Genomic DNA, 27,439 nt, shown 5'->3' on the forward strand with positions numbered 1-27,439 from the left:
TGTAATGTAAACTAACTTTAAGCTAACAGTAATGTAAAAAATGAGTGACTATTTAGTCACTAACTATTTAGTTAATGAGTCACTCATTTTTTCCAAACTCTTTTTCTACAGTAGCCTATATGTCGTACTTATGTTTATAGATACAGATACAGTGGCAGAGGAAGTAGCCACATTGTTGTGATTATTATCAGACACAGACACACACATAGATTTATATACACATCAGTGTGTATTGAAGTATTGACACCTGCTGTGGGCACCATTAAGTGGAAACCAGTGTGTAAACAGGTTATGAAAACACAGTAAAATACAGTTCTAACAATATAAATGTATATTTGGAATAAAATGCAACGATGGGCAAATAACGTACAAACATAAATTCAAGAAAAGTGGGAAAGTTTTCTAAAAAGTAACAATTTAATGTTTCTCAATGCAATTGCAAAGAAGTTTGGTGTTTTAACATCTACAGTAAAAAAAATGTGAAAAAGGTTCAGGGAGTCTGAGGAGTGCGTGACATTCAAGCCTTCAGGCTGAAACAGTCACGTCACCCTGATCATGTAGCCACATGAGCTCAAGGCTACCTTGGAAAAACATTTTCACTTCACGCAGTCTGCAGCTGCATCCAGAAATGTAACCTGAAACTGAAAAAATGAAGAGGAAGTCCTGTATCAGCTCTGTGCAGAAGCAACACCTCGTTCTCTGGATACAAACTCGTCTCTGATGGACAGAAAAGCTTTGGACACGGGCTCTGTGCTCAGACGAGTCCTCGTTTCAGTTGCTTTTGGGAATAAAGTGATGTTTGGTTTTATGAGCCAAAGCTGAGAAACGCCAATCAGGTTATCATCCACAAAAGCCAGCATTTTTTATGTATAGGGTTGACTCAACATCCATGGATTGGGTGGCTTCACATGTGTGACAGTAGCATTGTTGCAGGGGTGTAACCTCGGGAGGTTAGTACTTAAGTCAGATTTACAATGCCAGACCTCTTCAACATGACTTATTACAGTGTGGTATAAGAGTGTGTGTCCACATCTGTCTCCTATTGAGAATAAAGAGAAGGACCAGACAAAGAACATGAACTGCTGAGCAGCTAAAATATTACATTCAGCAAGAATAGACACAGATTCAACAAACAGCTTTTTCAATGTGTTGCTGGAATCAAATTTGGATATTTTCCAAAGCTGTTCAATAAAGACACTGACAATGATTTATTTGGACTCGTGTCTCTTGAATAAAGGTCAAACCAAGTGAACAAATTACAGGTTCCAGTTTTGGTTGGATTTAGAAAAAAATTCCCAACTTTTCTGTGAATGAGGTTTGAACATTTACAAGCGCTTAATCTGCTCTAACAGCTCATTATCACCACATTGTACTGCAGTGCATTATCTGTTATTTCTAAATGAAAACTTCCCTTTGAAACTGAGAAGTTGACCACTAATTATACTGAAAGTCCTGTGGTGTTGGGTAAAAGAATCTGTAATGGTTGATCGGTATCCCTCTGTGATATGTTTTTGACCAAATAAAAAACACGTTGGCGTTATCATTTATTTATTTTCAATGAAAATATGTAACCAATTACAAACAAACAAGACACACACACAGTGTTCACAGAATTTCACATGATACTGTATAAAAATCTTTGGAGTAGCACCTGTTACTGTAACAAAACTAACAGACCACTTTCTAACAGCGTTTCACGAGATGTTATCTAGATCGGGTCTTCACCTTTACATCAAGGCACTGACTCTTGGTTAATACTGAGAGTCAGAGGAAGGTGTTCTCGATGACCAGAGTCTGAGGCTCTTCCCTTGTGTCCCCAGCGGGTGGTGTCGGGACCCTCTGGGTGTCGTCCTCCAGAAGAGCGCAGCACATACTCCCAGCACAGGCCTTCCCACAGGCAAGGCTGCAGGCGGGGAGAGGAGGCGAGGAGGGGTCCTGTCTGTGGATGATAGGGGAGGCGTCGCCTCCTCTGTCAGAAGAGGAGCCAGAACAGGAAGCAAACTCTGGCTGAACAGTGCAGCAGCTCACTCCCACGTTCTGCAGCACTTTAGTGACGCCCAACATCACATCAGCACACCTGGACAGATTTGAAATAATCATGGATTAATAAGACATCACATTTCATCCTGGCCAGAAAACACATGAGTCTGGGATCATGTTTCTTCGTTGCATTGTCCAGCGTGACCTTGGACTGACTCTGACCTGCTGTGATGAAAGTGTCTACTGTATAACTTAAAAAAGAGGTTTGCCAGGGGTAAAACTCTCCGTGTTTTCCTGTTCAGCTGCAAGGAAGTTATCACTGGTGGACAGGACGTGACCTACAACATCACCACATTTCCACATATGAGTCGGAGAAGCAGATAAACATCAAAACATCATATCCATATGTAATATTTGTGCAAGTGAGCCCCTGATATTATCAGTTAATGTGAAGATGAAATTAGAGGCGGGTGTTTTGAATCAATGGGAAGGAAATCTGCTGATGTTTAAGGTCATATTCATGAAGAAATATCTTATATAAAATCTTTGAATAGTTCATATATATGAATGCAGTAATCAAAACCTGCTTAATTGTGAGAGTGAGCACTGAGTGAGCATTTGTGGGATGCGCCAATAAACACATCAGCCAACAGGATCTGTTGTCCCAAAGGTCTCATGTGCCAGACACCAGAGGACACCCCCTGAGGCCCAGTGTCACTGTCCTGGATGAGGGGGTGTACAACATGAGACAGGTGTTTCTTTTTGATGCTAATGGTAACACCGGCGCAGAGGTAAACTTCACCTGTCTACTGGAAACCCAGCGTAGCAGTGCACGTGGACAGAGGCCACTGAAAGGGATTCAGTTAACTGCCAGATGTGGAGGTCGTGCACAGCCTGTACTCCAGGCACGCTCGCTATCATCCGGCCCAGATCAGACACACAGATGTGTGGAGGGGAGGCCTGAAGCAGCAGCAGTCCGTACCTGTACACCTGCAGAGGTTTATCAGAGAGGTGAGGTGTTAAGGTGCGTTCCCAGCTGCAGACAAATATAACTAACTTTCCAAAGAATTTGAATTAAATGAGTGAAACCAACATGTAATTTAAGGTAATAGATTAGGATGATATAAAAACTAGGAGGCTGACCTGTGGCATAGTTGTGGCAATTAGTGTAAACACAGCCAGCAGGGAGAGACCGGGATCCAGATAAACCAGGACGCTGCAGACTGCAGAGCTGTGCGGGGACTGAGGGGCGATCAGCAGCGTGACCAGGCTGTTGATCAGAGACAGGAGGGACGTAAAAAGTCCCTGAACGACGAAGACGAAGGACAGGAGGCAGACTGACCACTGGCTGCTTTGTACAGGTGTGTCAGGGAGTTGGGATGACTTGCAGACTGAGGAGATTTCAGATGTCTTTTTACTGCCTGAAACTGAAAAAAAACAAAAGATGCAGGTATTTCTGTAATGCCTGAGTTTAATAAAAACAATATCTTTATATGAGAACTTTCTGTGGATGCCAAAGAGCTAAACTCTGCTACCAGGATGTCCCGTATAAGAACACATCTTTTGAACGACTCACACTTAAAATCAGCAGCGCAGCTCTCCTCTTTACACGACACTTCTGCTGGTTGTTGCAGAGTTTTACAGTCAGTGTCAGGGATGCTGTGGGTTCCTGGATTATGGAGGACAAGCGTCCCAGCGTGGAGAGGGTCACGTGCAGCGGACTGGACTTCTGATTGGACAGTGCTTTCAGATTCCTCCTGACCTCTGGAGTCCTCTTCAGCCAAGGCTGTGGGAGTCGAACAGAGGAATGAAAAACAAGCAGGGCAGTTTGATCTGAAAGTCTAACAGCTGAATATACACCGAGCAGCTGCACAATCACCTGAACAGACACAGTCATTCTTCTTTTGTCAAATATTATCATAACCAAACAATTCCATGATTTCATACTAACTTAAAGGGATAGTTCGCCTCTTTTGACATGAAGCTGTATGACATCCCATATTAGCAATATCATTTATGAACATTGACTTACCCCCTGCTGCGTCCCATATCAATGCGTGCTGCCACCTGCTGACAGCCGCACCTGTTACTGTGTTTGCTGCTCGGTCTGCACTTCGGTCTGCACGGTCTACACAGCACGCAGTGATACGAAGGGAGAGAAAATAGCGCCAAGCGATGTGAGGTCTGACTTTTTGCTGCACAACGATTTTGTGATGCAAATGTATTACTCTTTTGAACACAACGCTTTATTTTTGTGGCCCCAGCCAACTAGCCGGACTACCTTCGTCAACGGCAAAACGAGGCCGGAACTCAGCTCACAGGACGCAATGGGGGGTAAGAACATGGTCATAAATGATATTGCTAATATGGGATGTCATACAGCTTCATGTCAAAAGAGGCGAACTATCCCTTTAAAAGTTTTGTTTCATCTCAGTTCTGTTTCTGCGTTTCTCATCACGTCAAACTGTGTCTTCAAAACTGAATTTAGGCTGATTAAAGTGACGGTTTGGAGTTTGTTTTGTGGTTTAAAAGATGTGAACCTGCAGGTTTGATATGACAGCGTCTGGGGTTCATGTTTATCCGACCAACAGTGCCAACAGTGGTCTAGGTGTTTTTTTTTTTTTTAGTATTTCCATTGTTTCTCATGTGCTTTACCTTTGTGGTTCACTTCAAGGTGAGATTCAAACTCTTCTCGCCTGCTACTCTCAGCCCTCTCATCCTGCAGCTGTGCCCAGTTCAGCCCAAACACAAGCATCTTAAGGAGCAGGCTGACACCTCCGACCACCACCGGCAGCAGGGGGTGCTTCACTGGGTGTGGCTCCAGAATGAAGCTGATGATTTCCAAGAAGTAAGAGATGCAGAGAGAGGCCAGGAGGAGGGAGGAAATGAAAACACCCACCGCTTGGATCCTGCTGTTAGTGAAGGACAGATTGCAGTGGAAAGTTTTGGGAGAGACTGTTGGGGAGAAAAGTTTGTGTGTGTTGACCATTGTAGGTGCCTCATAGAGGGGCTGATCCAACATGGCTGACCCTCCAATGATGGTCTGGGTATCTGGTTCAGGTTGGACTGGTGAGTCTGAGCGCTTTGGGGGAAAAAATGCTGTCAAAGAGGGGAAAGCATGTGATGGAGATGCAGGGGAATACAGAGAGGAGAGCGCGGGTGTGATGACGGCCGCGTTCTGAGGAAGAGGAAGAGCCATGTGCACAAGGACGAAGAGCGTGTGGAAGCCATCAACCATGGTGATGAGGGACTTACACAGCTGACTGATGGCAATTTCACACAACAGCAGCAGCATGGTCAGTCCCAGAATGCACCAGAGTGGCACCCTCATACCTACAACTGAGAGAAAAACATAACCAGAATTATAATTGAGACAGACATTTCATTCAGAAGGAAAGAGATTGTGACAAATTCATGGAAAAACATCACAAATGGAAATACTTCCAACAGATACACTGAATAGGACAGTCAATCACATCCACATCTGACATGAATAAAAATACTGAATGGCCCAGATAATTTCATTATGACTTATTAAAATGGCTTTAGGAAAAGATTTGGATCATTCGTTGATGAAGTAGAGGAAGCAGGAGCTTCGATCATCAACTGACATCAACATTTAGACCTATGGTGAAAACATCAGGGCTCAGGGTTGCATGTTGTGGTCTCCAAAGCACAAGCAAAGACTGCCGCGTTTCATGATATTAGAAGAGCAAGTCTTCTTCAGATAACTCACAATATCAGTGCAGGATGATAGCAAGCCTGCAGTTCACAACGCCCTCAGTGTGAAGAAGAATCTGCGTTTCAGAGCTCAGTGGTGCCAAAAACACGACACTGATTCTCAGGGATGTGGAGAAAATAATGATCTTGTCAGAGAAGACAGTCTTAACCCCAGCAGTGAGAGGATCTGATGGCATCGTTATTTTTGGGAGGGTAAGCTCGCAAGATCCACTTTCCTCTTCAAGGGAAGGGCCACAACTAAACTTTTACAAAGTTGTTGTGACTAATCTTTAACTTATAGTAAAACATTACTGTTTGGATGAGAGCGATCTCTTCCAAGATGACAAAACCTATATGACTGGAGCATGAAAAGGATCTTATCAGATGAAACCAGTCACCAGACCTGAACCCAACTGAAGACCTGTAGGAGACTTCAGACTGATGTTTTAGAAAAAGGGTCTTTAAAGCATAAAAAAACAATAGAATAAAGGAATAATTTTGAAATAACTGTGTTTCATCCCTCCAGTATCTAACATACAGATGTAATAGAATGTAGAACCAGAGCCGAGGATGCACTGAAGCTTTTCCGATGATATGTGGTGGTTTTTAACTTACAACCTGTCTGTGTCTGTATCACGTTGACAATTATCATCAGGAAATTGTAGTTAAGAAAACAGGTGGAAACAGACATTATGTTCTTTTTTTGTTTTGTTTTCTAAGACCATTATTAAATCATTTTAAACTCAATCAACTCTAACTTCTTCCCTCAGATCATATTGAGGTCACAGTTCAGAACTTCACATCTGGGGTTGGACAGGAGAAAGGGCGCAGCTGATATTTCTAACACTTTAGTTTCTCACCATTTTAACATAAATTGGAACCCCGGTGGTCCATAAGTGGCCAAAGGTGGCAAATTGTTGGAGGGTGAAGGGCTGGGTAAACAAAATAAAAAACTGTGTGTTGAGAAATTACTGAACTAAAGCTACTTAATTGTCTTCAGAGCTAAATCAGCATCTTGCCAACCAAATATCAAGAAAACAAGTGGATAGAGGGGCTGCCATTGCCAAATATTTTCTTTCCCCCGTCAATGCTAACCAGTGTATAAAAAGGGTGCAAAGACCACAGTAAGTTGGCAATGGGCCACTGGAAGAATGTCATCTTCTCTGACCCTTCACACTTTTTCCTTATTCACAACAAGGCTGTGAACCGAGGACGCCCAACACTTGATCCTGATTTCCTGATTCCAACTGAGGCAGTTTTTCGATGGTTTGGGTGACAATGTCATTGGATCCTTTTGGCACTGTCACATCACTGCATGGTAACGTCTTCTCTCGGTGGTATTTATCCATTTTGGGTGAGTAACTCTTTCTCAATGATGGTGGCAACAATAAATGAGCAGATTCACGGAGCTGAAATAGTTTGTAACTGGCACAAAGAGCACAGCAGTGATGTAGAACACTTGGATTGTCCACCACACTAATCAGATGTTGAAAAAGAAATCAAACATCTGCAGTGTGTTCTGGAGCAACAAATAAAAACCTGCTTTATCTCGCCATCATCTCTGAAAGAGCTGTTTGTCTTTCTGTGAAATACGTTTATTTCATTACAGAATATGCAGGAAGTTGTCAGTAAGATCAATGCAAATCACCTCATGGCTGCAGTTTGCACCAATTTAATGCATTTATTTGATCATCAGAGGTTAAAGTAATTTATACAACAAATACATGAACAGTGTATTTCATTATAAACTCAACATCAGCTTTAATACTTTAGACTTTTGAAAGTGTGCGAATTACTGTTAGGATTCTGTGATTGTTGTTATTTGCATTAACTGTACGTTCACTGTTAATCTAAAAATTAGCCTGTTGTGTGTAAAATCTGCAGATTCGGATCCATTAAGCAATTTGGGAAAAAAAAAAGGTTGAAAAGTAAACTTTAGACATTTCAGATAAATCAATCTGCTGTTGCACCTGTTACTCCCAAAGTCCGGATGTTTATCAGCAGGAACAGTGTTTTGTCTCAGATATTCACGGTGTTTTTTATGAGAATATCTTCCTCTCCTCTCCCAGAAGGTTTAAAGGTCATCAAAGCATGAATTACTGTCATTAAAATATACACATCATTCCAAAATTAACCTCACAGCACAGTGAGTGATGTCACATTTAATATTCTAAGACACGTCCGATATTAATTTCATTGCATTTAGGTGAAGATTTAAGGGAAATGAACATTCCTGCCGTCTGTTATTAGTAGTTATCCCACCACTGATTGTAAATCCTAAATAAACCAGCATGTAATACAGAACTTACTTTGTATAACTTATATTCTCATAACTTATATAAACAAATGTAAAGTTTTATTTTACCCCAGAGAAGTGGACGACCCTCAGTCAATAATCAAAGTCAAGCTGAACTCCTGGATGTGATCTGTGCAGCGAGATCAGAAAAATGTCATTCATCGTGCTCCCCATCGCTCCCTCTCTGTCCCACCACCACTCCTCTACTCTAATCACAGTCATGTGAGCCGGGGAGGAGGGCGTTCAGTATCGTCCTCTCCTCAGTCGTCCCTGTTTGCCTGCCCTCTTCAGCACATTGGTGGGACAAAACACATTCTGCACACAGCCCACCCACTCTTCATATGCTCTTTGAGCAGGCTAATTTACGCCAATTAAATCCCCATTGTGTTGTCAGGATTACATAACCAGATCACAGCAGAAGGTGAGACCTTCCAAGCTCTGTTAGCCGTCAAAGCATCCAGAGCGCCTCACAGATGGACTCGGAGACACTGCTGCAGAAGTCTGCTGGAGACTTCCTTATATTGTTTTTTTTTTCTGAATAAAACAATCAGCATACCCGGTTAAAGTGCATCAATCAACAGACGATGGTGTATTAGATGCTATAAGCTTGTATTTGTAATTTTTCTCAGTTTTCTCTGCAGTTTTCAGTCTGACCAACAGTAAAAGGCCCAAAATGCCTTGTTTCTGGGACCAAGCTGAACTTCTTGTCCCCCTGCTTTAAGGGCAGGACAGTCCATTGAAAATCATGCCATGCAGTCAAGATCCTCAGGGCCTACCCAATATCTAAACTGTGAGGAAATTATCCACAAAACACCCATAATATGTATTGTGTTGAAAGACTTTACAGCAGCCACTGCGTTAAAGATGCATGTATCTGAGTAATAACAGGTACAGTTGTTGGATAGACTGTCAGAAACACTTAGGTCAGTATTAAGATTAAGAAAAAGGGTGAATCAGGTGCCTTTATGCTCCAACTGAAAAGTCCAAACAAACTTTAGAACTACTGGTAGACGAACTTACTCACCTTTGTCTCCAGTCCTAATGCAAATCGTTTATCGTCTTGTAGCTGCAGCATCACAATTAGTGTGGACATGGTCCCAACTCTTATGATCCCAGGGATGGTGCCGCAGTCTCATCGGCCCCTACTCCTGTGTTTGTTTCAGTCCACTGGGCTGCGAATCAACAGGGCAGATATGGGCTGACACCACAAATAAATCCGTACTGTTCCACTAGCGTGCCAGCACATTCCTGAGGCACGGCTAAGCCCAAGGAAAGACCTGGCGATGAGGCATTTTAATCACTTGCCGCTGTCCCCAAACCAAAAGAGTGGCCGCAAATACAACAGCCCGATTAAACCTTTAACCATTTACTGCTGAGGAATAAGCAGCTCTTTAGTTGATAAAAGCTCTGCTATGTTCCACAGTTAACTTTTTCCTTCATATCAGTTGTGTGTTTCTGCATTTAAAACAATCTAAGGGTTGTACAAGAGTGAATATCAATGAAATATTCTGAATCTAGTTTGTAATTCAGTCATTTCAGAGCTCGAGCCCTGCTGTACATATTTTGATTTTTATTTCAAGCCCACGACTTGTAGCATCAGCCTCAGTGTTTAGGACAATATGTAGCCAATAAGTGCATTACTCAATACTTTTTTCAAAGTCTGCCAAAAGATTAATTTAGTTAGAGACATGAACAGTTTTCAAACAACTATTACGGTGTTAGCTTTGTCACTAACTTATGCTAAAGCTGGCTACAGCAGCTTATCTGTTAGTGAGAGTTTTAGTTTATAGAATTCAGTTCAGTTTTATTCATATGGCGCTAAATCACAACAAATGTAATCTCAAGCCAATTATAAACCAATGCAATGTACTACAACCATAATCCAATCAAATCACATGAATTAAATCCCAGTCTGGGGCCAAAGCAGCATAACTATGGGATGTTTCAGGATCACCTGAGCCATGTCTAACTATAAGCTTAATCTAAAAGGAAAGATTTAAGCCTAATCTTAAAGGTATTGAGGGTGTCTGCTTCCTGGATGTATGCTTGCAGCTGGTTCCACAGAGAGAGGCCTGATGACTCGGCCTCCAATTCTACTTTTAGAAACTCTGGGAACCAGAAGTAAACCTGCAGTTTGGGAGCAAAGTGCTCTGTTGGGAAAAAATTGCACTGAGATCTTTAAGCTATGATGGAGCTCGGCCATTAAGAGCTTGAGAAGAATTTAGAATTCTATTCTGAATTTAACAGGGAGCCAATGAAGAGAAGCTAAATCCAGAGAAATATGATCTCTACTGTTAGTTCTCATCAGAACTCTGGCTGCAGCATTTTGGATCAGCTGGAGGCTTTTCAGAGAACTTGCAGGACAGCCCAATAATAAAGAATTACAGTCGTTCAGTTTTGAAAAAACGATGCGTGGAGCAGTTTTTCTGCATCACTCTGAGACAAGATGTTCCTGATTTTTTGTCAATATTACAAAGATGATGTTTTAATTTCAGTTGACAAACTTTGCTGCTGTTGGCTATAACTTGACACTTATTGCACATTGTCCCAGAAATACAGTTTTTCGCACAGTATCAAGATGTATTGGCAACATAATGAATCTGGCATCATGTTTAGGTTATGCTTGATTTTGATGGGTGTGGAAACTCCCTACATCAAAGTGTAGATGCAAATTTCACTGCGGACACTTTCATTTCTTCCATCTTCTTCCTTCACCAGCCAGAATAAAATTGTGTATTATCCCCAAAACAAAAAACTGAGTCACTGTGTCATTGTTGCTCCAAAATCTTCATATATGTATTAGTATTAATTGTGCTTTTACAGATACAATTTACCTATATAAGATACATATTACATTTCAATACACTACAATAAATTCATTTGGCAGCAGCTTTTATCCAAAGCGACTTAAATGATAGTAACTGCACTCTGATATTAGCTTATTAACCACTGATAACAAGCTGGATGGTCCATCTTTAGTCCAGAAGATGTTGTTTCTGTGATTTTTTTTCAATATTGATTTGTCAGATGACAGCTTGGTTTTCCATTTCATCTTTACTCCATCTTAACTGAGGGCCCAGAGAAGGTGGTGCCTTTCATGAGTCTTGTGTATATACGCTTTTTTAAAAATAATTTAGCATGATCGGTTTATAACTTGCATTTGTAGATTCAGTGAATGTGCTCCTAAACCCAGGCTTTACGCTGAGCTTCCTGAGGGGCTGGACATGACAGCGATTCAGTATTGGCCTTTTAGCCTTTTTCTGTTCTGTCAGACAGCAGCAGCTTGTTCAGAATGCTGCCACCACCTTAAACCGGTCCTTAAATCGCTGTGCTGGCTGCCTGTGTGTCAAAGGATAGATCTCTAAATCCTTCTTGGTCGATAGAGGACTGAATGGTCTTGAGCTGAAATACATTTCAGATTTACTTGGACCCTAGTATAAGGCATCTAGACCCCTGTGACTTGAAACTGATGTTTGCTTCTTATCTTTTAAATTGGATTTTTGCACTTTTTCAAGATTTTCTGCATGTTTCTTTAAATGTGCTTTAAAGTATTTCCTATTTTTCTGTTTCTTCATTTCTAAATGCTCATTTTAAATGCACTTTGAATCGCCTCATGAGTCAAATATGCTACAAATGAACGTGCTCTGCTTTGCCTTGTCCCTGCGGCTTCTCTGCATCTTATAATGATACACAAACAATGGAATTCATTATGTTTATCAAGTGAGTATGCTGATAAATGGCAGACTGATTTGTGTATTAAAGAAAACCAACTTCCTGGGCAATTTTGTAATTATTTCAGCTTTCTAAGTGATTTAACTCCGGTCTCTGTTTTGAGGACTATTCCTTCCATGCTGATTGTGCAACGTTGAAATTCGTGTTATCTTTTTCATTCTTTGAGCTCTTTTGTGTTTTCACTGTGACTCATCTCTTGCTCCTGTCCTTTATTGCTGGTGTGATGCAATAAAGATCTTAAAAAACATTGTTGTAAAGTCATAAAGAGCATTTCTCTGCAAATGAAAATCCTTTAGTTCCAGAGAAAAATGTATTCTACAGCCAGTAAATATGTAACCAACAACATAACTGATCCTCAAGTCACTGGAATTTTATTATTTTTTATTTTACCTTTAGACTGAGGAAATTGAACACTTGTGGAACGATGCAATAAGAAAGAAATCTTCCCACTGATGGACTCCTCAGCCATTCGCCCTGAGGTGCACGACTTCTTATTAATGTGGAGAGAGACTGGTCATAAGACGAGTCACGAAGGGCAGAGAACAGGAGTTCAACGGAGCACGAGAACATGTTTACCTCAAAACCGCAGGAGAAAGAGTATCTATAAAACCCATCAAAATAGGAAGGCATTTTTTGTTTTGTGTAAAGATTTGTTCTTGATTTTCCACGACAAGATGAGACGTTTTGCCCTAAAAACACAATTGTTTGGAGGGGTTGACATTCGATGTGCAAAATAGAAAACTGCAAAGGCAAAGTGGGGTAGAACCAGGTGGGATGGAAATTAAAGGAATATTCTGTTATTTTCATGTGGGAAAACCATGTTGATTCACTGTGTCTAAAGAATAATAAACTCAGTAAACTAACTTACAGTAAACTGAAAATCAGTGCTCATCTCATTAAAGCCACATCTCAGTTCTCATGTACCACACTTCCGAGAAGATGATCATGGATTTGGTTTAATACTGAAAGAGTGTCTTCACACAAGATGCTAGGAGTTGGTTTCTTTACTGGAACCCTCTGACACAAAAGAGATAACAAGAATCAATGTGGTAGCTGCGGTTGCTTTCAAAAACTAAATGCTATGACGAGTGAGTTTTCAGGCTTTTTCTACATATGAGTCATCTATACTGTCAGTGTTTCTGGGCATTCAACATCACAGTGAGATAACTTCTCATTTTCTTCCTTCTGCAGAATCGGAGCGTTAACGGGTGGTGTGGATTAGTGCATTGTGGAATTCTAACAGCAGCATATCAGAGCAGAGTTCCCAACCTGACTGTTCTCCACATCCTCACCCATAGGGAAGCCTCTTCTTCCCTCGTGATGAGGTAGTGATGAGGAGCCTCACATGAGGCGGTGGTTTCACCCAGCCAGGGACGTTATAGGCAGACAGCTGTACAGGGGCACAGGCCCCCAGCCAGAACACCACCACCATCACTGCCTTACTGTATACAGAAAATGAGCCTGTACTGGATGTGTAAGAACATTTATTCAAATTTGCATGAACCTCAACAGGTTTAACAGAGCTATAGGCTATTTAAGCAAATAAAAACCCGTTTGAGTTCAGCCATTTAGCTTTTCAATTCCTTCTACTCCTCCAAAACTCTGCTCCTCATTCTCTGTTACAGCAACATGAAAAAAAAAACCCGATTTACTCTCTGCATGCATTCCAGCTTGTATAAACTTTTCAGTCTTCCTTTTTCAATTATCAAGTTTTCCTGTTTCAATTTCCTAATGCCTAAGCCAGTTTAGTAAATAAGCCATGGAACCAGACACTGTTTAAGCCTAAATGCAAACGTTGTGCATTTGGCGTAAGAAATGACAGTGGCCTATAGGTAGGCGTGGGCGTCGACACAACAGAGAAAACAAATCTCTCAGCTCCCTCCACTTCATTCTCAGTTCTCCTTGTTGCTTCTCTGTCCCTGACTCTCCTCTGTAAGAAAAATGTCCTTATATATCACCGCGACTCTATATCTTTGTTTTCCTCTCATGTTTAAATGTGTAACACAGAATAAATGAGACTTGAAAATGATCAAGCTTAAGGGAAAAAAAGGCCTTTTCTATTTATCTTTAAAAGCCTAGAGCGAAACCACAGGTTTGTCTTTGATAACGAGGACAGTTTCTGAGAAAAGATGTTTACTTCTTTTCCATTAGCAACGTTCATGCTGTGTAAGGACCTTCACAACTGTGACAATGTTTGTTGACGAGTTAGTCAAACTTTGATGTTTCCTCCGATGACAGCTGAAAGACACCAGCATGTTAATGAACATACTCCACATATTAAAAATGACGTGCAAAGCTGCTCATTTTTGTTATACTTTTTTTGCAGAAATCTTTCGCACGAGTCAAATAACTGCTGTTTAATTGGTTTGAGTACCTCATTTCTGTATATTGTTCACATATACTGCGTTAAAATGTGTTATTTGTGGTTGGGAAACACGCGACACATCTCAACATGCAAGTAAAACAGCCAAACATGGATGTCTCATCTCAATCCTCGTCCAATGTAAACTCACAATGGACATGGCATTTTATTTAAATGCAAACACGCTGATGCGAAAGCTCTCTGGGAATCTGTCCTCACCGAGCAGCTGAAGCGCAGCTGCAGACTTTTTATCTTTCTTGCGTAACCAAGCAAACGTATGAAAAGATCACATGTGCCACAACAAAGAACATCCTGTGAAATAACATTTTGATAGCAGAAATGTTTTCGACTGCTTCTGTCCTCAGGCTGCACAGACCGTTACAGACGCTGGGATGTTTTGTGTAGAAAATGCATCACGTTGAAGAATGAAGATTAAGACCATTTCAGTGTTTCCACATTTTATGTTTCATCTTCCACACAGACAAAGCACACAGCAATGCATTGAGCTTGGCACACCTTTCTTTTGGAGATTTTTTTTTTTCCTCGACAGAGATCTTGAGGCTCGACCAGGTTGGAGAAGAAGCATCAACGCACAGACATTATCAGGTCATGATGTTCTGCTGAGTTCATGTCAAGTCTCTGTGTGGGCTGCTTCAAAACCTTTTAGGCTGTTGTCTTACTGATCTTTACCCCAATCTGAGCCCTTGAGCACTCTTGAAAAGGTATCCACTTAGGATTCATCTTGCTTTGGTCTCACAGCCTCTGTCACAGAGAAACATCCCCAGAGAACTATGCTGCCATCACCATGTTTTACCGTGGGGACAATGTTAGTGAGGGCGATACTCATCATCAGATTTCCTTCAGGTACAAATGACACAATCCTCTTTTATTAACATATACCATCGACAACAAGACCATATACACACAGATATGGGCCTCTCCGAAGTACGTTCAGGTAATTCAAGGTACACAATAACTGGAGTCAAGCTGTAGAAGCGTTGCAGAAATCACTGACAGAAGCAGGGTGCAACAGAGCCATCCAACAGCTCTCTGAATACTTATGGAACTGGGATATTTCACTTAGTTTTCTTTTCATGAATTAACAGAGTACCCCGCACACAAAAAAACCCCCAAAGAACATTTTTCTTATGTCCCGAGAATTGCGTGTGAATAAAACTAAATAAAAACATGACAAAATGTGGAAAATGTGAAAGGGTGTGAAAACAATGACCTTAAAGCATGTTGATTTGAACATTAAAACAGAATAATGAAAGCTACCACCTTCATCGGGTGTCTTATCACTGTTAGGAATTGGATTTTACTTCCTGCGAGACGCAGCCTCAACTTCAACCCAACTGGAGTCCCACAGTAAAGCAACGGCCTCCGTTATCCGTAACTTAGTCCGTTTTTGTGTTATTGTTACTTATTTGAGATGTTTTTTTTTTATTTTTTTTATAATATGAAATAACCAGTCATGTTTTTAATTTCAGCTTATTTTCGTGAGACAAATCCCCCCAAAAAACCCAGATCCGAACACTTTGGCCTGTTTTTCCAACACATTTTGAAGCCACAAACGGAGTCGTTTCAATCCACGCTGAGTCATCGCATTAGTCATCACATGCATTTATTTGAGAGGAACAAATTTCGCCATACATATCTTTGTGATTACCAGCACATTTCAATTAAGTTAACAAATCATTATTAAAAATTCTAAAAATTAAAGCATTACAAACAGTGGGGGCAAACTATCCGCTGGGTGGAGAAGAGCGGGGGGGGGGGGGGGTTGAAACTGCTCCGTTTACGCGCCTGCCTGTCCCTGCTTGGGGGGGGGGGAGGAACAAAGCAGGGAAAACCACCTCTCTTCACAGATACAGATGTTGATATTTAATGCTTATTTTTTACTGCCTCGGTTTGGAATATAGGGCTGCTGTTCAGACTGACCATCTTCCAGGTCAGCAGGAAAACGAGCTGTCGGCGCCCCCTTGTGACCACAGCTCCACCAGCAGAGTAGCTTCAAAACAACAGTGACCTCCACGTGGACATGCTTGCAGCTTCTTCTTATTTTCTTTTATTACTGCACACCAGTAGTCAACCATTCAATTACATCCACTTTTCCCTCCAAATATAGATTACACCCACCCCCTGCCAAAAGAAACAAAAAAAACAAAACAACAACAACAACAAATATTTGCTCTAGTTTGAATATGAAATATACATCACAAAAAAAAGGGGGATCATCTTTAAAAGCAACCCCCCCCCAAAAAAGAAAAGATAAAATGAGAGGAAATGTGGCAAAATAAAATCAGGAAAATGCTCCGAAAGCTGTATAATAAATACACAACAACCGATTCTCAAAGCAGCCAAAATGGGGAAAGGAAAAGGTGTTCAATGGTGAGACGAAAGGCAACGTGAATGAGGAGCAGACAGGGAGAGTGGCACCGAATACCAGTGGAAGACTGAGGGAGGGGAGAAAGAGGGGAGGACATGACGACACACCAGGCTGCTTCCCCATAAGGAGGTTCGCACTACAATGACAACAATATCGTGGAGTCTGGAGCCGCAGAGAACCAAGAACACTTTAACGCGGTCAAACGTAGACATCTTGCTTTCTGACATTCGTTTCAAATTGTTAGTGGGGGGGAATAGGGCTGTGTGTGTGTGTGTGTGTGGGGGGGGGGGGGGACGCTCCTCCATGTCAGATTTGAGGGCTGTGAGCAGAAAGTGGGAGTGCGCTGATGTCTGATGGGCAGAGGACGAGAAAACAAACAGGGAGGCGGTCACTTTGGTAGAGGAGGAGGCGGCCGGAACAGAGGGGGAGACGCACAAAATGTTTTACATTTAAACAGACATCTTTTAACATCTTCAGCTTTCGTGATATAAAAAGCCTTCAACAGCAACATACTCCCACCTCGAGTGTTTAAAGCCAGCAGGTCTCCTCAGCAGGCTCCACCTCTTTTCCGTCAGCTCCGCTATGCTTCCGTTCGCTTTGGAAAAGCTTCAGTCGCTAATTTCTTTGCCCGACCTCAGCCAACAGAGGAGATAAAGCCGGGGCTGGGAGAAAAGTCTGTGCTCTGTCTTTGGTTAGTGTTTCAGCCTTCCTTCCTTTGTTGCCCATCTGTCCTCGCTCTCACAGGCAGTTGTTCGTGTATAAAGATTTCAGACTGACAAAATGTAGTGACAACAGGATTTTATTTCTCATCTTCCCCATTTTGGATGATGTAGTGTGGATTTAGAGGACACCTTGTTCGTCATTGATGAACTCCAGAGTTTGATTTTGTCCATTAATGTATTTTCATGTATGGAACTATGACTGTAAGACGGGGTCTTCTGTTCCTTAAGGAAAAGTCGTGGTGGTGGTGGTTTGGTCAAATAAATGACAAAAACATCGTAGTCGTGTAGCAGAGCCTGACAAACCATCTGAGTGATGTTTCACCTGTCCTAACACTCCCTATGCAAGAAGAAAAACAGAAGAAAACATTTTAATCTTGTTTCGATCCATAAATGTGTCGCAGTCAAAAGGTTGTTGTGCATGAAGTCATGAAAACAGAACAAAAAGCACATCAGGAACAGGTAACTCAACAAGAGAAAGTTCCTTTTTCTTGTAAACTTAATAGCAATTGAACAGTATGATGATGGGTCTACTGCAATAGTATGTACGTACATATGGTTGTTTACTCCTTCAGGTCATGGTGCGTCTCTCCCGGTCTCCAAGCTGGCCTCTAGAAGCAGCTCCTCCAGTTCCTGTCCACAGCTGGAACTCACTGCACGAGCAACACACAATATTAAAAAACAGGCTTTTTAAACACAAAACCAGCTGGATGGGACTTAAACTAAACTATAATGCTGACCACAAGAGCTCACCGTGCTCCATCACGCAGCTGCCGGGCTTTGGGCTTTCAGTGTCGACAAGATGGAGGGAGAACTCTGGTTTCAGGCCGTTGGGCAGAGCTGAACCGACCACCTCTCCCTCCAGAGCCTCCACAAAACACTCGTCTGCAGAGCTCTCATCAGCGGACTCATCTTCTTCGTCTGGTGAGTCTGGATTCACCTCGGCGTCAGCTTCAGGCTGAGTGGAGGTGGGCTCGGGACTCTCTGAGGCATCCCCCGCTGCTGGATGTGACTCCTGTGCTCCACCCTGAGTGACAGACGGTGCCTGCTGATCAGTCTGGGACAAGCGAACAGGTTCCACCTCCTGTTCATCTGCCTCTGTTGGCTGCTTTGGCCTCGATTCCTCTTGGCTTGACTCCTCTTTCTGACTTAAATTGTGTTTTTCATTTTCTGCCACACTAACTGATGCTTCCTGCTCCTCTGGCTGAGGAGGAGTCTCCTCTAATGCTCGGTCATTCTGTAAGAGTTGCTCTACCGAAGGTAAACTAGGTTGGGGTTGATTCAGTTCATCTGACTGTTTACATTCTGGGGGCGTTACACAAGCTGGCCCGGGTTGGGGGCTTTCAGAGTTCTCCATTCCCTCCTCTGTTTGCTGGAGTGCTACAGCCTGCAACGATGAGGGATTTGAAGGTAGAGCTGGTGTTTGTAGACTTTGATCTGTCATATCAGGGTCTAAAGTTCTGGCTGTCTCATCCTCTGTGGTTTGACTTGTTGACTGTGGCTCCAGCTTGTTGGTCTGTGTAATGTTTGGTTCAGGCTCTAATGGTGCTACAGGACTCTCCTCTGTTATTTTATCTTCTGTAGATGGAGCAGGTAAACTCCCCTTGGCATCCTCAGGTGCCCGTTGTGTTGGTGTGGATGTTTGGGATGCGGGTGGGGGCTGTGTTTGCAGTATCATGGCTGTGTTCATGTCCACGGGCCTCTCTGTGGCCTCTTTAGTCTGGCCGGGAGCTGCAGGAGCTTTCTTCTGAGGCTGTAGCTGCTGCTGCTGCTCAGGCGGGCTTTCCACCCGAGTTACCATAAAGATCTTATGACCTCTACCAGGGCTTGAGACGGATATACAGCGTCCAGGAGATGGAGGCGTGCCAGGAGGAACTGCAGCTTCTGTGACGGTGATCCCGGAAATGACACTTGGTACTCTGGCAGGCGAGGCAGACGGGAGTGAGGACGTATTTGAGGCACTGAGGGGGGGCTGTGTGACCCCTACAAGGGTTTGAGGAGCAGTCTGATTCGAGGGAGTGGAGGAGGTTGAAGTGGAAGAGGAACTTGTTATTACCTCTCCTTCATCTTCATCCTCGGTGTCAGAGTCGGACTCCACATTTGCTTGAGGAACATTTGTTTCAGAACTTGGTCCCGATTGGCCGCTTGTTTGACCTTCATTTCCTGCCTCTTCAGCCTCTTTCTCTTTTGCTTTTTCATCTCCGTCCACTCTCTCTTCAGATGCTGGTTCTTCATCCTCTTCTTCTTCCCTAGTCCCCTCCTCGGTGGCAATCTCAGCCATGGAGGCAGACTGCCTCATCTTCTGCTCCGTTTCCTCTTTTTCTTTAGCAAGGATGAAATTCCTCTTGCAGCCTTCCTGGATCTCACTTAGCAGATTGCGCTGCGTCTCAAGGAAGCTCTTCACCTGAAAAGACGATAAAGAGTTCCTTTAATAAGACTGAAAACTGTTATAATCTGCTTCTCTACCCAGTTTGAAGTTGACATACTCTCACTTTAAACAAGGCAGAAGAGTTTCCTAAAGCAGCTTTTATAGGTGGAGTAAATTGGGATTTAGTTGGAGATTACAATACCATTGTTGATTGTAATGAAGGGACAAAATAAATGGGTCACTGATTTAATATTTGTAAGCAACAGCAGCAGGTGAATTTTATTTCAAGTTATTTTTTCTTTGTTCAATAAATGCATAACTCACCGTTTCTTTCTTGGGCTCCCGGTCTAGGTCGAGACGCAGAAGAGAGTTGTTGACCTTTAAGGCAAGCGACAGAGCCATCAGGCCACCAGTCTTGATCTCATTCTCTCGTAGGTCCAGACGCACCAGTCTGGGGCTCTCTGCGATGAATTCGGCCACTGCAACAGCTCCTACACCCCAAAAAAACCACAGTCAGAAACACCAAAAAGAATCCAAGGCAGAAACTACAACAGATGCACCAATTCCCACCTTCACAGGACAGCTTGGTGGAGGCAAGGCCCAGCCTGAGCACAGAACGGTTGGCAATCAGCCCGTCTTTCAGCTTGTGGACGCCTTCATTACCCACTGAATTGTGGCCGAGGTTCAGAGTCTCCAGGCTTTGAGTGCATGGCTGAGAGAGAACAAAATTCACATTAATTTTCAACATGAAACAGTTGACTGTTTCTTAGCCAATGGCACAGTGCAGTCATGCCAAAGTCCTGGCAGCTGGTGTTTATCCACAGCAACTTAGAAAAAAAACTTTTGTAATGTAACAGATATCTGAGATTAGAGCAGGAGGTCCAGAATGTGTAGCTTGGTGCAGCTGTGCCATCTCCCCTCCTGGATAAATGAGGGAGTAAGTCCTGTATTGCTGACACTAATCTTGTGTCTTTGCAGGCCAAAGTTTCTTTTCCGTTTACTTTACATTGACAGCCTGATAAACTGATGCCAGAGATACACTGCTGATAGTTGCACCTAATGTTAACATTTTCTTCACCGTGTTAAAACATTTAGTCCTTAATTTGTCAGCAGACAGGCTTTTTATCCTGTCTGCTTACATTTAAATACTAAATTTGACCATCTCCTTCCATCTCGGGAGCAGATTTACACTGAGGTTTAACTGTAGAGTTCTGACTCAGCAAACAGGACGGTCACAGGATCTTCTGTATTGAGGCTGTGTTTATTCACCCTGTGTTTACACCTGCACTTGTAGAAGCAGACGCTTCAGAGTGCTGAATGGTTGGATTACTAACTGATAATATTTCCAGGACAAACTGAACATCAGCTGCTAATTATGAGGAAAAGGGAGCAGCCTTCTGGCAGTGGAGAGAGAGTGAGTGTTAGAGAATACTCTCTAAATACACACTGATAAGTGTGTGTTCACCGTCACACAGAGTGTGTGTTTGTGTGTGTGTGTGTGTGTGTATCTACCAGCGCAGCAGCGATGTATCCCATGCCGTTGTGTGTGAGCTGGTTGTTCCAGAGTACCAATGTGACAAGGCCTTTCCTCTGCTCTTTTAGTCCTTCACACAAATAGGCCAGGCCTGCAAAGACAAACACAGACAGAGGTGGTGTTTCTCTGTGTATCCTGTTACTTTCATGTTAAAGACTTCGCTGAGACTATTCCCACTCAGATGTATTCACACAACTCCACTATAACAATACAAGAACAGTATCCATGAAACAATGCAGCTGTGTCAGGGACTCTGCGCTGTCGCATACCAGAGTCTAAGATGTTGTTATTGCGCAGGTCCAGGATCTGAATGTTGTAGTTGAACTTGAGCAAGTTGCCAAGCTGAGCGGAGTCCTGGAGGCCATTGAGCTTGTTGTCCGCCAGATATAACTCCCGAAGGTTCATATTCATCTTTAGGGCCGTAGCTGACCGCAGAAATAAACAACAAATTAAAAAGTGGTTAAAGAAGCCACAGGAATAAACTTAGGGATTACATTTTTGTGAAGAATCGATTAAGATGGGGATTGAAAGAGAAAAAGAGATTCCTCTTCCCCCTACTGCATTATTATCTGACCCTCCAAGCCTTCTGCCGGTCTTACCCAGTAACATGAGCGGTCTGCCAGACAGGTTTACGCTCTCCAGGTGGAGGACTGCCAGGCTGCCACTGATCCTGAGCGCTCGTGCTACAAAAGGAGCCGAGTGGTCCAGCAGAGGAGTGTTACGGGCATCAAGATACTGCAGAGAGCTTGTCTGGGGTAAACACACACACAGGTAGGTTATTTTAACACATGCACAGACGCACAAATCGATCCCAGTCGTTGTGAATCTAATTTATGGGTGGTTCTTGTTTGAGTAAGGGGCTAACACATTGCACACTGCATCTTCTACCTTTGAGTTTGAGTTCTTTCATCTTCAGTTCTACAGCAAAGCTCATATTCATTTACTTCGGAGTCAACATTATCAGCTAATCGAATAATGGAAATATGACACAAGACAATGGATATGCACACTTAAGCCCAGATGAGGGCTTTTTTTTTTGTCTGCTTAATCCATGGCCTCATTTCAGTAATTCAAGGACATGCACTTGCCAAAACATTAGCTGATTAAGATCTATTCGCTTTGCTGAAATGAGTTACGACTTTGTATTGGCAAGCTACGGCACAGACACTGCGAAATATCTCCTGTGTGTGTGGTGCCCCCGAAGAGTTCGTCATTAATCAGCTCACATTCAATACTTGTGGACAGCAGCGCTGCCATTTTGTACAACACTGATCAGATGACAAATTAGCTGCTAACACGATTACAGTAGGACTCATTTTGCATAGTAGATTACCAAGTCTGATAAAGACTGTGCAGATTTCCCACTCAAGGATGAAAGTAATGGCCCATAAAGAAAAAAAAAAAGTAGGCAACAATATTAAAAATAAAGATCACAAAGGGATTTGTGGCAAACAGATTAGTGCTGCTTACTGTACCACAATCTAATCACGGAACACAAGTGAAATTTGTTGCTTTGTTATTAACTTTGTATTCACGAGGTTGTTTTTTTTGGATACATATTTTCGTGCTTCTGCTCATTTATTACACTGTTACACAAAATGTCTTTACTGTTCCTTCACCTTTGACACAGTCAACAGTTCCTTCACATGGTGAGATTAAATAAGGAAATAAAGCTGTTTGTATTCAAGCGTTTTCTCAAACACGCCCGTTTGTTCTCTGAACGGCGATAAGAGACAACCGCTGTCAAAGAGTGAGAGAGCAAAGCAGGAATCCTTCAAATGAGGTAAAATAAGCAAAAAGCAGTGAAACAACAAAACATACCGGTCCCTGGTACGTATCAATAAAGATAACAAATACTCTCAGATCAGGGGCCCATTAAACTGCCTTAGAATTCTTTCTCTTCACTTTTCCTGTATTCTCATTTATGTCTAAAACTGATGCCTCGCCCATTAAAACTAAAAAGTGTCACTGACAGTTTTCTGCTGCTAATGGAACAAGTTTTGTCAATCTTTTTTGTCATCATTGCAGGTATTATGTACTCATATTGTAATGTTTTTTCAGACATAACATCACCTTTCGGTGAGCTGTTCTCAACGCATCAATACGCTAACGTGGTTTCCTAATGTATGGTTTCCTCTGCCGTGATGTGGTTTCGTCTTTGATATACTTGACTAAATTTCATGTGAAATGTTTCATCTCTGTCTTTATATGTCAAGATGTGATCTTACTTTAAAACCAGAGGTGTATTTCGGTAGATCCATAAATATTTTTAGTCCAATCCCTGCCTCTTTTCTCTTGCTGAGTGACTGCTGTTGGCCAGTCCACTGGAGGATGATCTCTCACCTTTCTCATCATGTGAGCAGCAGCCTGCCATCCTCGTGTGCCGATGTGCTTGTTGAAGGAGATGTTGAGATGCGTGGCTGACTCGTAGTATTCTATCATGTCAAAGAGAGCTGATGCGCCCTGAAAGGCACACAAAGAGGAGGAAATAGTGTCATTTTAGACCAAAACTATTTGTACAAATCTCACAGCTGGCAAAAGCGTCAAAAGCCTTTAAAAGATGTTAGATGGCATATTTGGGAGTGGTTGCCAGGGTAACAGTTCCTCGGGACAGGTGAGAACTGCTGAGGTGTTTTCATGAGAGCGTCAGGTGCGAGTGGAGATTGCACGAGTTCATGCGCTGGTGCTGCTTTTAACCGTAGTACATCTGAAACTGAGCTGGATGTCACAACCAGCTGTGTTATCATCATTATTCTGGAAGACAAGATGAAGGACATGAGCGAAAAATGGTGCATGCTGATGGTCGGAGTATTTCTTTTTATCATTTTGGTTGTGGTAGAGCTGATGAGAAAGATGTTGCTAAAACTAGAAAGTAGATGGTTGTTTTACTCTTTTTCATAATGATCCTAATTACGAGCGTAGCTGAAAAGAAAAGCTTGTAACCGGCTCAAGTCTGATGGAAGGGTTTAGTTCCACGTTGCAGGATGTGATGTAGATCCATGTCCCCCGAAGCCTAGTGACTGGTAACAAAATGAGACGGGCGACTTACTGCATAGTATCTTCGAACCTTCCCCCATTTGTGTGTGTAAAATGGGAGACATGACTGAGTGTACACAAGTGTGTTTATCTACAGGGTGGAAGAAGATGAGTCACATTTAGTCTAATAAAAGCCAGCCTGTGATCATGCTCTAAAAGTGCCTTCTTCTCCACAGGCTTCTTAAAACACCTCCCCAAAACCATTTCTTTTCTTTCATCCTCCCAAATCACTCCCAACAAGACACCAATACTGCAGATGTGAGTCCCTGCCAAATCAAAACATCTACTATATACTCCTAACACCCACTTCAAAATTGAACTCATTCTCTTTCCAATTTCATCTGTGGTCTATCCGTCCTTGCTTTAATCTCCTGTCAACCAGCAGTACTTCTTCCATAATTTCTCCGTTCACAGCCTCATTTCACCCGAACCCAAGGCACGACACTCGTCTCAGACTGAAATGCTGATTTCTGGTGACTCAGTCACTGACTCATACATGCCCTCCATTCACATTTCAAGAGAAGCACTTCAAAGTGGTGGGGGAAAAAGCGCCTTTCACTCTGCGTCATTTTGTATTTTGTGAAGTTCATATTATTGGAAACTCTCCAGGATTTACTGCTCCCATGCCTTTACACATTCGCTTTTACTAATGGCTCAGTATAAAACAGAATATCTTGCAGTATTCCCTTATTTTCTGAGGCCACTTGAAATGTAGTCCGTAGCAACTATAAGAAGACACTTCACGTTAGCTAATCTTGCTTATTATCCATTTCTGGTAATGTAAAATTTCAAAACAAATTGTTTTTGAAGGCAACTCAGTGAATTCTGTTTTGAGGGTTGCTCTTAATGCACTGACTTGAAGGGCTAAACCTGCAGCACTGAAGCAGTATGAGGAAACAAAAGAGAAAGACTGACGCAGGTAGTGAAAATACCCGTTTTCGGGGGGGTGAGAAATTAGAGTCTACCACTACACCTAGGTTTTTGCCTGGCTTGGTAAGCTGGTGTGAGAAAACAGTTTACTTTAACTTAGCTGTTTAGATTACTTCTTTCAGTGCTGACTATATTTATATCACTCAATCACAATACCTGCTTAGTAAGGCCAAATAACCCTGAAATGTCCAAGGGCCTCCAAATCAGCATATGGATGATTTGTAGAAAATGGGGAAGACATTTTAACACTTCTATAGCTTTAACCTTCTTTGTGCTTATTAAAAAAAGATCACTCTAAATGAACATTTACCGACAGTCTACAACTGTATGAGGGGACAGACTGATAATTAGCAGACCTTGAAAAACAGCAGGATCTGGGATCTTAAATTAAATCTCTGGTGAAAGTAGCGGCACGGCTCTCGGTCAGAAAGGGATAAAATAATGAGCCATAATCAAAGTGAACCCTTCGGTCAAAGAAATGTATCCCGTGCGATTGGTTGTGTCAGTGTGATTTGGTACGACGCAGCATATTTGTAGTGTGACAGGAAGTGGTCAGGGCGAATATTCCTCTGCTGCACATTGCACCGCTGTCTGCCTGAGCGTGTCTGCAGCCAAAACATCTCTAATGGTGTTTAAACAAGTGGACATCTGGGATAATCAGGCAAGACCATGACAAACCCTCCATATCCTGTCAGAGCAGTAACAGTGGAGAAGATGATCCCAGTGAGAGCGAATGTGGAAAAGCAACAGCAAAAGGAGGCGAATGATTCGAAGAAGAAACAGCCTGATTGTTTTTAAGGCATCTTACATCTTCATCCAGGTTGGTCTGCTCCAAGTCGATCAATTTAAACTGGACTCTCTTCAAAATCTCCTCGAGAGATTCGCAGGTTTTGTAGTCCAGCTTCTCACCTGAAGACGAGCACACACCGAGTCTGTTAACCACTGAATCATTGATTATTAATTATAAAATAAGGTTGTGTTAAAATGCTTTAATAAATGCCCCAATATCAAAGCCTATGGAACTACACTCAAGTTAAATGTGCAGCATGGTGTTATAGCTTTTATTTCAATGCTTACCTTTAAGATCCAAGCATTCATTTCGCTGCGTCAGGTCTTTCAGTTCCTACAGCAACAAAAAGAAACAGAGTCAGGAGGAATTTGCTTTGTGTGTGTTTCCTCACTCAAGCAAACTGTGTTTTTCACATGTTGACACTTTCACGTGACACGAGAGGCAAATCAACATATCAGTCCAGAAGACACAACACACATCTCGTGCAAACCAAGAAATCTTTGTGATTTGCTGACTGAGATGGCGGCTTTGATAAGGACAGTGTATTATGTAAAGGGATATTATCAACTCTCCTCCGGTCGTTCGGCACAGGTTTGATGCTCTTGCAAGCTGAGCCACAAGCCTTGATGACATGTTGGCGATGTGCAGGTTTGCTGTCGAGGCTTTTCTAGAACAACTCAATGTGGCTGCCTCTATTTTTTCTTTATTCCAAATCTCTACTGAAGCTCTGCAAAATCGATGCAAAATAAAACTTTCTACAGCTGCTTCGCTTTAAAAGGCTTCCCGTAGTGTGCTGGGCAGGAAGGTCTATGAAGCAGATGCAGCGTGAGATATTCGATTTGCATCGGTAGTAACTTTTAGTACAGCTCTGATGAGCTTTAAAGTCTGCAGTAAAATGAGAAAAGGAGCTCGTGTCTAAAGAGCATGTGGGAGTTCCAAGGAGAGATCCCAGGTTTGTGCGATGCGGTGGAAAGCTGCCGCTTAAATCTGACATCAGTGATACAATCTGATTGTTTAAACTCAGACGTGAACAGCTGTTAATGTGGGTTCACCTTCATCATAGTGGATTTGTGATTTCCACCACAGCATCACAGATGGAAAGGGGGTATCTGAACTCCAGCTTCAGTAAAACATCCAACCACCCACGCAAACATGAAAACGTACAGTGTGCTGCTCTGAAAACTATGTACCAGCAAATCCCCGTCTCTAGGTGACTGCCCAGTTCATTCAGCATGAACTCCATAACCCCTGTCCTCCTGCCTCACTGCCACAGCTGAATGTAACGATGCTGGTTTAGGTGTACACAGAGTTCATGGCCTCGTGTATGATTCAACACTTCTTAACAAGATTCTGTTATGGGACAACTGCTACAACTATCACACTATAATCATCAGGAGAGGCTATGATGATAGGTAACGTTAGTAGATGAAAAAGAAAAGATGAAGCCGTTTTTTGACCAGGTTTTGTGAAATAACTGTAAACCTAAAAGGTTGTTAACTGTGTAAACAGTTCAGGCGATTCTTTTGCACATCAGTCTCCTCCTATAATGAATTTGGGCACCTGTCAGTGAGAATGACTTTATC

General features: G+C 42.4%; 2 protein-coding genes across 2 annotated transcripts in view; both read right to left on the reverse strand.

The window, feature by feature from the left end:
- Positions 1-1,531: 1,531 nt before the first annotated feature.
- LOC142388828 (uncharacterized) lies at positions 1,532-9,143 on the reverse strand. The gene is made up of 7 exons (XM_075474389.1): positions 9,021-9,143; positions 8,066-8,126; positions 4,636-5,319; positions 3,557-3,766; positions 3,124-3,407; positions 2,783-2,970; positions 1,532-2,077 (listed from the first exon to the last, which is right to left on the reverse strand). The coding sequence occupies exons 3-7, from the start codon at positions 5,309-5,311 to the stop codon at positions 1,765-1,767; spliced, it is 1,671 nt and encodes a 556-aa protein (XP_075330504.1). The 5' UTR covers positions 5,312-5,319; positions 8,066-8,126; positions 9,021-9,143; the 3' UTR covers positions 1,532-1,764.
- A 5,385-nt stretch (positions 9,144-14,528) lies between these two features.
- ppp1r37 (protein phosphatase 1, regulatory subunit 37) overlaps positions 14,529-27,439 on the reverse strand; it is a 33,177-nt gene continuing 20,266 nt past the window's right edge. Inside the window, exons 3-13 of the mRNA XM_075473406.1 lie at positions 26,144-26,189; positions 25,875-25,975; positions 23,444-23,563; positions 21,700-21,850; positions 21,370-21,525; positions 21,079-21,191; positions 20,137-20,278; positions 19,891-20,057; positions 17,952-19,602; positions 17,752-17,851; positions 14,529-17,538 (exon numbers count right to left, since the gene is read on the reverse strand). Of these exons, the coding sequence (XP_075329521.1) occupies positions 17,775-17,851; positions 17,952-19,602; positions 19,891-20,057; positions 20,137-20,278; positions 21,079-21,191; positions 21,370-21,525; positions 21,700-21,850; positions 23,444-23,563; positions 25,875-25,975; positions 26,144-26,189 (2,724 nt within the window). The 3' untranslated portion in view covers positions 14,529-17,538; positions 17,752-17,774. The remainder of the gene's footprint in view (positions 17,539-17,751; positions 17,852-17,951; positions 19,603-19,890; positions 20,058-20,136; positions 20,279-21,078; positions 21,192-21,369; positions 21,526-21,699; positions 21,851-23,443; positions 23,564-25,874; positions 25,976-26,143; positions 26,190-27,439) is intronic.

This window comes from Odontesthes bonariensis, chromosome 9 (assembly GCF_027942865.1).
Source record: "Odontesthes bonariensis isolate fOdoBon6 chromosome 9, fOdoBon6.hap1, whole genome shotgun sequence".
NCBI lineage: Eukaryota > Metazoa > Chordata > Actinopteri > Atheriniformes > Atherinopsidae > Odontesthes > Odontesthes bonariensis.